Source organism: Oncorhynchus keta, chromosome 29, assembly GCF_023373465.1.
Source record: "Oncorhynchus keta strain PuntledgeMale-10-30-2019 chromosome 29, Oket_V2, whole genome shotgun sequence".
Classification (NCBI taxonomy): Eukaryota; Metazoa; Chordata; class Actinopteri; order Salmoniformes; family Salmonidae; genus Oncorhynchus; species Oncorhynchus keta.
Window position 1 is genome coordinate 37,066,858 of NC_068449.1, and position 12,244 is coordinate 37,079,101.

A 12,244-nucleotide genomic window follows, 5' to 3' on the forward strand; every position below is an offset into this window, starting at 1 on the left:
CAAATTCAGAATATGCATAGAGAGACAAGTGCATAAAACGGGAATTGCGTTCCATTTTACGCACGCTTAACTCAGGTCGGAATCTGCCCCATAGGCACAATATGTTCCATCATGCTCATTCAAATATACCAGACGTGTAATGTACAACAACATTGATTAAAACTCTGTTTCCACTAACATAAAACAACCACAATATAAATTATTAATGTCAACAATGTTTTAAGAGTTTAAAATATGAAGACGGCAACGTGGTTGTTGTCCTTGCTTCCGCTTTTTCACCTTCACTGTTGTTGTGGATGAGAAAAGTCAGAGCAGCCATGGGGAAGTCCCTGCCATGGGTGTATTCAATAGGAATCAAACGGAACCAAACGTGCAGACACGGTAGGGTTCAATCTGAATTTATCCAATACGAAATATTTGTTACGATTTGCTACAGTTTGCACTAATGAATATACGCAATAAAGTAGGTGGTGGGCTGGTTCCTGGCAGACACAGCTAGATGACTAACGGAGCAGAAAGGGGAAATGATTCTTCGAGCATTTGTCTGTTCTGTTTGAATGATTTTGGTGTTATAGGATAGTCTACGGAGCACGATATCAGGTAAATGTTTCTGATTACGTTTGGAGTTGTTTCAGTCCTGCTATTTAATTTAGCCTACTGTACGCTAGGTTGTGATGAGATGCGTTTTGCTCATCAAGTTGAGTTTGGGTTGTTGGGCGAGTGAAATTTTGAGCTGCTTTATTTCATTTGAATGTTAATTATTCCTTAAATGTAATATGTTGCGCCCGTTTTCTGTTACAATAAACAATGTCGCCAATATACAGCACCAGTCAAAAGTTTGGGCACACCTACTTATTCAAGGATTTATCTTTATTTTTACTATTTTCTACATTGTAGAATAATAGTGAAGACATCAACTTTGAAATAACAAATATGGAGCCATGTAGTAATCAAAAAAGTGTTAAACATATCAAAATATATTTTATATTTGAGATTCCTCAAAGTAGCCACCCTTTGCCTTGATGACAGCTTTGCACATTCTTGGCTTTCTCTCAACCACCTTCATGAGGAATGCTTTTCCAACCATTTTGAAGGAGTTCCCATATATGCTGAGCACTTGTTGGCTGCTTTTCCTTCACTCTGCGGTCCATCTCATCAAAAAAACATCTCAATTGGGTTGAGGTCATCTGATGCAGCACTCAATCACTCTTCTTGGTCAAATAGACCTTACACGGACGGTCTGGAGGTGTGTTTTGGGTCATTGTCCTGTTGAAAAACAAATGATAGTCTCACGTTGGGCAAAACAGATGGGATGGCATATCGTTGCAGAATACTGTGGTAGCCATGCTGATTAAGTGTGCCTTGAATTCTAAATAAATTACAGAAATTGTCACCAGCAAAGTACCCCCACACCATCACACCTCCTCCTCCATGCTTCACAGTGGGAATTACACATGCTGAGATCATCCGTTCACATACTCTGCGTCTCACAAAGACATGGCGGTTGGACTCATCAGACCACTTGAACTCTGTGAAGCATTTTATTTGGGTTGCAATCTGAGGTGCAGTTAACTCTAATAAACGTATCCTCTGCAGCAGAGGTAACTCTGGGTCTTCCTTTCCTGTAGTGGTCCTCATGAGAGCCAGTTTCATCATAGCGCTTGATGGTTTTTGGACTGCACTTGAAGAAATGTTCAAAGTCAAATCAAATCAAATTTTATTTGTCACATACACATGGTTAGCAGATGTTAATGCGAGTGTAGCGAAATGCTTGTGCTTCTAGTTCCGACAATGCAGTAATAACCAACAAGTAATCTAACTAACAATTCCTAAACTACTGACCTTCATGTCTTAAAGTAATGATGGACTGTCGTTTCTCTTTGCTTATTTGAGCTGTTATTGCCATAATATGGACTTGGTATTTTACCAAATAGGGCTATCTTCTCTATATACCATCCCTACCTTGTCACAACACAACTGATTGGCTCAAACGCATTAAGAAGGAAATAAATTCCATAAAATAACTTTTAACAAGGCACACCTCTTAATTGAAATGCATTCCAGGTGATCACCTCACGAAGCTGGTTGAGAGAATGCAAAGCGTGTGCAAAGCTGGCATCAAGGCAAAGGGTGGCTACTTTGAAGACTCACAAGACTCACATAGTTTTGATGTCTTCACTATTATTCTACAATGTAGAAAACAGTCCAAATAAAGAAAAACCCTTGAATGAGTATTTGTGTCCAAACGATTTGACTGGTACTGTACAGTAGGTGTGTACGTGCGATTGTGTTTTGGCTTGACACATTTGCCATGGTGTTCAGTTGGTGCACAGAAAGAAACTTGTCATATTGCATTCTCTTGTCTAGCCTAACGTAACAGTAAAATACATGTAGCCTCATGAAAGAGATTACAGAGAGACGATGAGTCATAACCTAAGCCTATAATTAAATGCTTGGTAAAGGTTCAAGGTGTGTTAAAGGGTGGTAAAGAAACAGATTTGATCATCTATGTCTTTTGGTGATCAGATTGTTGTTAAAATTGTAACTTTTGTTATAGATGTCCTATGAGTCAATGGAGTGGAATGTAATAACTGATGTCTATAAAAAATAAAGTCACCAACGCCCATAGCCGCAACATGTAGGGGGTGCTGAAAAAACCCAACATATTAACTAAAACATTGAAGCATTTATTTTCTTCACAAAAGTAGTGCACTGGGCCTTTAATAGTCCTGTATAGTCTGCAGCGCTAATAGGTGTCATTTAATTTCCTCTTATAGAATGGCCTTAAATTGCCTTAATAGAAAGAGGGCTTGTGGCTGTTATCTGTTTAAATCAGATATGCTGCACTTAATACAGTTTATGCAGCTCACTAACTTCTTTAAGGCATGAAAAAGTCATCAATAGCTGAAATTTCTTGAATAACCATAAAGAATGAAAACTGCACTGCTCTAGCAGGATTCTGCTCTACAATATAAAGTAAGTAGGATGAAAGAGAGGAGATGATAAGGCGATCATTTAGTAACCCTCAATATTTCCCTCCCATTCCAGGTAGGATGAGAGACAGACTAGTTGACCTGAAGGGGGTGGCCCCCGCTTCTTCAGACATGGACGAGGGAGGTCAGGGTCGGGGCACTGATGACGAGAAACAGCTGGAGCACCAGACAGTGGTGTTCGAAGGCGAAGACATGATGGACAGCATCTTCAGAGAGGTCCAGTCAATCAGGAAGGAGATCGCTCTGCTCCAGGTGGATGTGAAGTGCCTGGGCAAGCAGAACTCCCGATTCCTCACCTCTGTCCGGAGGATCAGCTCCATCAAACGAGACACCAATGCCCTGGCCAAGGGCATCAAGACCCGGGGGGAGGGCATCTACACACGGCTGGAGAAGATCGGCATGCAGCACAAAGATCTGGAAGAAGAGCATGGTGCCCATTCTGCTCTGGTCCGCATGGTGCGCTCACAGTATGTTTCTCTCACCGGGGCCTTCCACGAGGCCATGTCTGAGTACAACCAAGCAGAGATGGGCCAGAGGGAGAACTGCAAGACCCGGATCCAGCGCCAGGCAAAGATAATGGGCAAGGAGGTGACCGGAGATCAGATTGAGGAGATGGTCGAGACGGGAAAGTGGAATGTGTTCTCCGACAACCTCCTGGCGGACGGGCGGACGGCGCGATCAGCGCTTACGGAGATCGAGAACCGGCACAAGGAGCTGGTTGAGCTGGAGAGTCGGATCAAGGACATCCATGAGCTGTTCTTCCAGATGGCTCTGCTGGTGGAGGAACAGGGGGCCATGGTGGACAACATAGAGGCCAACGTAGTCGCAACAACAGACTTTGTGGGCAAGGCCCAGGCTCAGATCAAGCTGGCGGTGAAGTACAAGAAGGACAACCCCTGTAGGAAGTTGTTCTGTTGCTGTTTCCCATGCTGCAACAAGTGAGGCAGACAAACCGATATTAGTGTTATTGTTTTATCTCAAGTCAAGATCCTCTCAAAAGTGTTTTCATGGCCATGACAATGTATTTAAAGAAGTAGAATTAATCCATTTGCAGTTGTTTACACAAGTATGCACTTGATCCTGAATATTTTCAGATGTACAGTATGGGTGTTCCAATGTACACCGAGTGTACAAAATATTAAGAACAACTTTTTAATATTGAGTTGAACCTACTACCATTCCCAACTGAAAGGCACTTCAGTATTTTGTCTTGCCCATTCACCCTCTGAATGGCATACATTTACAATCCATGTCTCCAGACTTAAAAATCCTTCTTTAACCTGTCTCCTCCCCTTCATCTACACTGATATAAGTGGATTTAACAGGTGACATCAACAAAGTATCATAGCTTTCACCTGTCATGGAAAGAGCAGGGGTTCCTAATGTTTTGTCTACTCATTGTATGTTTAAAATGATTTCTGCAGTTTGAACGAGGGTGCCATTTTGTATGTCATGCAGCCATTTCTATCTCTTATTGTACATTAACACCCTTGCCAAGCTGGCGTTAGGAGAGAAGAACCAGTATCTCGATGACAAACTGCTGAAGCTAACATGCCATAGTGTGATATGGGGTGTTCCATTTCTTTAATGTTGTAAAAATAAAACATTTGTTCGGTGCTCCAGACTGGCAGTTAACAGAATACTTGATTAGTCAATCAAGAATGTTTACTTGAGTGCAGTTCAAATGTTTCCTTCTCCCACTATTCCCTTTAACCTTCAGCTGTATTGAATGTTTGATTATTTGTCCATTTTTTATATTATTTATGTTTTATGACAGGATATTGTGATTTTTGTGAATACAAACGCTGTAGAATGATGGCCCTTTGTGTTTCATTTGAGCATCTATTTTTTGATGTACACAATTACTTGATCGTGATGCCTCATTCTAAACGCATAATTGTGATACATTTGAGTTTCTTTTCTTGGAGACACAACCGTTATTGCTACACTGACTGATATTGCAACTTGAAGGCAACCTCAAAATGACTCAACTGGATTTTACATTGTGAAGAAAACAAGAATGTGCCTCAATTTTTCCATTGTATAGTGCACATCACATGCAGATATCCAAGAGACCATTGCTTTTTTTAGTGTCCATCGTGAGTCAAAAACAGGCTCAGAAAATTCTCATCAGATTGCTGTGACGTGTAGGCTAACTTTCAACGTCTGTGTTCCATAAACCCACCAGCAAGTGAGGTACCTATCTCTCTGTTTCGACAATCGCCCAATCCTAAATCAACCACTCACTGCTCCTTCCCCACATATATCTAATGATCCCGCTGTGTAGATCTGAAATGATTGGATGCGTAAACGATATAGTAATACTTCCACTATATGGACATCCATGAGCTGTTCTTCCAGATGGCTCTGCTGGTGGAGGAACAGGGGGCCATGGTGGACAACATAGAGGCCAACGTAGTCGCAACAACAGACTTTGTGGGCAAGGCCCAGGCTCAGATCAAGCTGGCGGTGAAGTACAAGAAGGACAACCCCTGTAGGAAGTTGTTCTGTTGCTGTTTCCCATGCTGCAACAAGTGAGGCAGACAAACCGATATTAGTGTTATATTGTTTTATCTCAAGTCAAGATCCTCTCAAAAGTGTTTTCATGGCCATGACAATGTATTTAAAGAAGTAGAATTAATCCATTTGCAGTTGTTTACACAAGTATGCACTTGATCCTGAATATTTTCAGATGTGCAGTATGGGTGTTCCAATGTACACTGAGTGTACAAAATATTAAGAACAACGTCTTAATATTGAGTTGAACCTACTACCATTCCCACCTGAAAGGCACTTCAATATTTTTTCTTGCCCATTCACCATCTGAATGGCACACATACACAATCCATCTTTCCAGGTTTAAACATCCTTCTATAACCTGTCTCCCCCCCCCTTCACTGATTGAAGTGGATCTAACAGGTGACATCAATAAGGGATCATAGCTTTCAACTGATTCACCTTGTCAGTCTGTCATAGAAAGAGCAGGTGTTCCTAATGTTTTGTACACTCAGTGGTATGTTTGTTTACAATTATTTATGCAGTTTGAATGAGAATGTGCCATTTTGTATGTCATGCAGCCATTTCTGCCTCTTACTGTAGAAGATACATTTTATATTAACACCCTTGCCTAGCTGGTGTTAGGAGAGAAGACCAAGCATCTTGATATCGAACCTCAGAAGCTAACCTGCAAGTGTGATATGGGGTGTTCCATTTCTTTAATGTAAAAAGAAAACACTTGTTCGATGCTCCAGGCTGGTAGTTAAAGGAATACTTGATTAGTCAATCAAGAATGTTTACTTGATTGCAGTTCAAATGCTTTCTTCTCCCACTTGTCCTATAACGTTCTGCTGTATTGAATGTTTGATTTTACTTTTTTTTTTTCTTCATGACTTGTGTTTGTTGACAGGATATTGTGATTTTTATGAATACAAACGCTGTAGAATGGCCCTTTGTGTTTCATTTGAGCATCCATTTTTGATGTACACAATTACTTGATCATGATGCTTCATTCTAAACTCATAATTGTGATACTTTTGAGTTTCTTTTCTTGGAGACAACTGTTATTGCTACACGGACTGATATTGCAACTGAAGGCAACCTCAAAATGACTCAACTGGATTTTTACATTGTTAAGAAAACAAGAATGTACCTTGATATTTCCATTATATAGAACACATCACATGCAGATATCCAAGAAACCATTGCTATTTTTAGTGTCCAGCATGAGTCAAAAACAGACTCATAGAATGCTCATCAGATTGTTGTGACATGTAGGCTAACTTTCAACGTCTGTGTTCCATAACCCCACCAGCAAGTGTGGTACCTATCGCTGTTTGACAATCGCCCAATCCTAAATCGACCAATCCTAAATCGATCACTGCCCCTTCCCGGAAGATATCTAATGATCCTGCTGTGTAGATCTGAAAGGATTGGATGTGCAAACTATATAGTCATACTTCCTTCCACAAGTCAGTTGGTATTAACATAATTTAGCCTCAACAGACAGAAGGTAGAACACAAAATTATATTAAATATAATTCAATGTGCCCGATGTTTTCGAATGTGAGTCAATCACTTAGGCTACAGGAAGTTTGCGGCATATGGTCGGTCATTGGGCAATCAAGCTTTGCCTATACCAATGCTGCTGCAGCAGGCACTTATCAAGAGAGCACGTGGTCTGATCTGACGGATTTACTAAACACAAGTGCATAATTTGTAAATTATGTCTGAGTGTTGGTGTGCCTCTAGCAATCTGTACATTTTAAAAACAAGAAAATGGTGCCATCTGCTTTGCTTAATATGATTTGAAATGATTTATACTTTTGATACTTAAGTATATTTTAGCAATTACATTTACTTTTGATACTTAAATACATTTAGAACCAAATACTTTTAGACTTTTTTTCAAGTAGTATTTTACTGGATGACTAACTTTTACATGAGTAACTTTGTGTTAATTTATCTATACTTTTACTCAAGTACCACAATTGGGTTCTTTTTCTACCACTGGTCACACTGTTCTCCCCAATGAAATGATTGCCTATAGACATCAAGGGAAAATAATACAAAGCACATCTTTCAAATAACTGTACAATTGACTGCCCAATTTATACCGCGTCGTCATCAAGGGAATGTATTAATTTGATAGAACACATTGTCAAGCGTTTGATTTGTATCTGTTGATCAGGTTGGAGTCATTATGGTCAATCGACAGTTGTCTTCCAAAATCGTTACAATAGAATGTCAGAGTAGCTATCTATCTGCTTTGCTAATCACAGTAGCACCCGCTGCAACGACATATAATGCCGTTTGATTAAGATTGTTTTTTACATTGGAATGTAACATTTTTGCGAGTAACAATGCAAGAAAATGATTAACCTTTTCAGTATATATTGATATCCATGATCTGTTATTAGCCCTCATTTCGACGCCAACCAGGATGGCCGAGTGGTTAAGGCGTTGGACTTAAGATCCAATGGACATATGTCCGCGTGGGTTCGAACCCCACTCCTGGTAATCAGTGCACTTCTTTTGTTAATAGTTCCTGATGTCATTGGTAACGTCAATACTACTAAATATATGCGGAAAATGTATTCACAACCTGAGATAGTTACAGCGCTACCACTGTCCATTATATTGTCAAGTGACCTGAATAACAATTGAAATACATGTCCTCAAAGATGGAAGGCAGGCGGAGATCAGGTGGGACCATTCTAGCCAACGAGAGGGCAGATACGCGAACAAACAAGACATAGAGATTAGATAGAGAACTCATCTTTGTATCGGTGCTATTGTATCTGTGACAGCATGGGCAGCGCCATTAAGGCTGAATGAGTCTCTCAAAACAAAAATGGTGAAAGCCCACAATGGCATTGTCCCTTAAAAAGGTTATATCAATCTAGTCCTCTATCTATCTCTATGACAACAGGCACAACTCAGATATAAAGTTGTTTTTTCAAAGTTGCCGAAATGCCACTTGCATCAGTGACTTCAGAATGACCTAAACATTATGAAACTGCTATTAGATCAAATTACCAATTACATTTTTTGTTGACCAAATTCGAGCCTCTCTCACGAATCTCCATACAGATTTTGGTCTGAGTAAAACATAGTAAAACCAAAGTTGATGGATATACTGACCCTAACGGGAGTCGTTGTCCACAAAGCCTCATGGCAGGTTGTCTAGCTCCCGCCTACCATTTCTTTATATTTGTAGATAAATTAGTATTGTAATCATTATTGTATCCTTTTTTAAATATTTGGTGAAGGTTGTTGAAGTCAACCACCTGTATTCAATGGAAAGAGCCTGTCACCGACAGACATGGCAGTCCTGCTGCTAGCTCCTTTGAAGTATATATTTTTTGTGTATTATTTCTTACATTATTAGCCCAGAACATTTTTTTGTGTTATAACATACAGCTGGAAAGAACTTTTGGATATCTGAGCGGCGATAACTCCCCAGCATTACGACCAGGAATACGACTTTCCCGAATTGGATCCTTTGTTCTTGCCCCTCAGAGCAATTTAACTTATCCCAGGGGCTGCTCCAAGATGCCGCCAGCGGAGAATAGTTATTCGGAGTGGACTTCTAGTCCGATTCAGGAGGTGTGCACTCCATCCACCACTTCCGAGTATATTTCACTCGCGAATGTTCAGTCTCTGGACAACAAAGTAGATGAGCTCAAGGCGAGGATCTCCTTCCAGAGAGACATCAAGGACTGTAACATACTCTGTTTCACGGAATCATAGCTCTCTCCGGATATACTGTCCCTGTCCATACAGCCAGCTGGGTTCTCAGTACATCGCCGAGACAGGAATATTGAACTCTCTGGGAAGAATGTATGTTTTATGATTAACGTACATAAACTAAAGTCATTTTGTTCACCCGATCTAGAATACCTCACAATCGACAATATTACCTCCCAAGAGAATTATCTCCAGTTATAGTCACAGCTGTGTATATTCCCCCTCAAGCTGATACCAAGACAGCTCTCAAGGAACTACACTGGACTTTGTGCAAACTGGAAACCACATATCCTAAGGCCCCATTTATTGTAGCTGGTGATTTTAGCAAAGCAAATTTGAGGAGGTGGCTCGGGTGGTTGATGTCTTTGATGATCTTTTTGGCCTTCCTGTGATATCAGTGACTGTAGGTGTCCTGGAGGGCAGGCAGTGTGCCCCCAGTGATGCGTTGTGCAGGCCGCACCACCCTCTGGATAGCCCTACGGTTGCGGGCAGTGTAGTTGCTGTACCAGGTGGGGATACAGCCCGATAGGATGCTCTCAATTGTATATCTGTAAAAGTTTGTGAGGGTCTTAGGGGCTAAGACCAATTTCTTTAGCCTCCTGAGGTTAAAGAGGCTCTGTTGTGCCTTCTTCACCACACTGTCTATGTGGGTGGACCATTTCAGATTGTCAGTGATGTTTATGCTGAGAAGCTTGAAGCTTTTCACCTTCTCCACTGCGGTCCCGTCGATGTGAATAGGGGCATGCTCGCTCTGTTGTCTTCTTAAGTCCACGATCAGCTCCTTTGTTTTGTTGACGTTGAGGGAGAGGTTATTTTCCTGGCACCACTCCAGGGCCCGCAACTCCACTCTGTAGGCTGTCTCGTCATTGTCGGTAATCAGGCCTACTAAAGTTGTGTCGTCTGCAAACTTGATGATTGAATTAGAGGCGTGCGTGGCCACACAGTCATGGTTAAACAGGGAGTACAGGAGGGGGCTGAGCACTCACCCATGAGGAGCCCCTGTGTTGAGGATCAGTGTAGTGCAGTTGTTGTTTCCTACCTTCACCACCTGGGGGTGGCCCCTCAGGAAGTCCAGGACCCAGTTGCACAGTGCTGGGTTCAGACCCAGTGCCTCAAGCTTAATGATGAGCTTGGATGGTACTATGGGGTTGAAGGCTGAACAGCATTCTTACATAGGTATTCCTCTTGTCCAGATGGGATAGGGCAGTGTACAGTGAAATGGCAGATAGATCTGTGGATCTATTGGAGCGGTATGCAAACTGAAGTGGGTCTAGGGTGTCAGGTAAGATGGAGGTGATATGATCCTTAACTAGCCTCTCAAAACACTTCATGATGACAGAAGTGAGTGCTACGGGGCGATAGTCATTCAGTTCAGTTACCTTTGCTTTCTTGGGTACAGGACATCTTGAAGCAAGTGGGGACAGCAGACTAGGATAGGGAGAGATTGAATATGTCTGTAAACACTCCAGCCAGCTGGTCTGTGCATGCTCTAAGGACGCGGCTAGGGATACCGTCTGGGGCAGCAGCCTTGCAAGTGTTAACACGCGTAAACGTCTTACTCAAGTCGGCCACAGAGAACGAGAGCCCACAGTCCTTGGGAGCGGACCGCGTCGGTGGCACTGTGTTATCCTCAAAGGGGGAAAAGGTGTTTAGCTTGTCCAGAAGCACGACGTCGGTGTCCACGACGTGGCTGGTTTTCCCTTTGTAATCCGTGATTGTCTGTAGACCCTGCCACATTTGTCTTGTGTCTGAGCCGTTGAATTGCGACTCCACTTTGTCTCTGTACTGATGTTTAGCCCGTTTGATTGCAGGATTTACCTCAGTGTTTTACCCAAAAGGCTCAGACTTTTCTGTTTCCGTCTACTCGGTCCGGCACCTGTGTCTCACTGGGCCATGGCTCCGGCAGGCCTGCTCCCACTTGGGGCCAAAGCCAGGCCACTGGTACTTTTCAGCTGGCATTTACATAACATTGGCTAACTGTGAATATTATCTTCTCTTCTCATGAAGCAACTGTTTTGATTATGCAGAGGCTGTTGATTCTGCTCTTCAGAAGTCCTCACAGCCCTAGCTATGGAAACAATTCCACTAGTATAACAAAAGGGTGTATACACTAGTGTAACACTGATGATGTTAGTCGAAAAAGCAGCATTGGATCCTTTGTGAATATGGGCCCTGGTGAAATGTGTGATCTTAGGCAAGCTCCCACTAGAATCCACCCTCTTTTCTTTGTCTCATCACCCAGAGGACCTGAGCCCCTGGTCATGCTTCCATTCCAACTGCAGGATGAAAAACATCCATCATTATCCATGACTACCATCCACATGCAATCCACCACCACTTTCCTAATAAACACTCCTCAATCTATTGTACAGGGAACAATAAAGATTTCTATATATTTGATTAATATTCCCTTTTTCTGTCAATAATAGATTGTACACATAGCAACATGCTTGACTGATTCTTTTTTTGAACATATCTTTAGACTTTATGGAGGTTATGGGCGTTGCTGCTGTTGCCCATCAGATTTCATATACAGCCAATATGTCGAGGTTGTCAATTAGGAAGATGGTGCTGTTCAGAATGACAAGTTCATGACAGTTGATGTTCACAGGACTCTCCAAATGTCAACATTGAACGAGCACCATGGATGAAGGAGGGGAAAACAGCTTTGCTCTACCACAACTTCACCAAATCATCCAATGATTGCTTCGTGAACAATTGCTGCATCTAAAATGAATACATAAACACTTTTTTCATTCTGTTTCTTTATGGTGGATGTGATTGATTTAGCAGGTTTATAATATAATGTATTGTTTAAAAAATGTTTTTAAATATAGAGTCAGCCACTGAGTATTTTAGGTTGTCTTTTTAAATATTTGCTAAGATAAAGTATTGTTATTTTGTACATGTGAAACAGTCATTCGTTTTGGGATAGACTATTACCTGTAAATGTCAACTACCTCTTTAAAAAAAAAAAGTTGTGAAATTATACATATAAAACTTAA

The 12,244-nt window shown here is 41.4% G+C and overlaps 1 protein-coding gene and 1 non-coding gene across 2 annotated transcripts; both read left to right on the forward strand.

The window, feature by feature from the left end:
* Positions 1 to 434: 434 nt before the first annotated feature.
* LOC118362848 (syntaxin-11-like) lies at positions 435 to 6,440 on the forward strand. Its single transcript, XM_035743508.2, has 2 exons — positions 435 to 600; positions 3,049 to 6,440. The coding sequence occupies exon 2, from the start codon at positions 3,054 to 3,056 to the stop codon at positions 3,933 to 3,935; it is 882 nt and encodes a 293-aa protein (XP_035599401.1). The 5' UTR covers positions 435 to 600; positions 3,049 to 3,053; the 3' UTR covers positions 3,936 to 6,440.
* A 1,486-nt stretch (positions 6,441 to 7,926) lies between these two features.
* On the forward strand, positions 7,927 to 8,009 carry trnal-uaa (transfer RNA leucine (anticodon UAA)). The gene has a single exon. It is a non-coding gene; the product is annotated as a tRNA-Leu (tRNA).
* Positions 8,010 to 12,244: the final 4,235 nt, after the last annotated feature.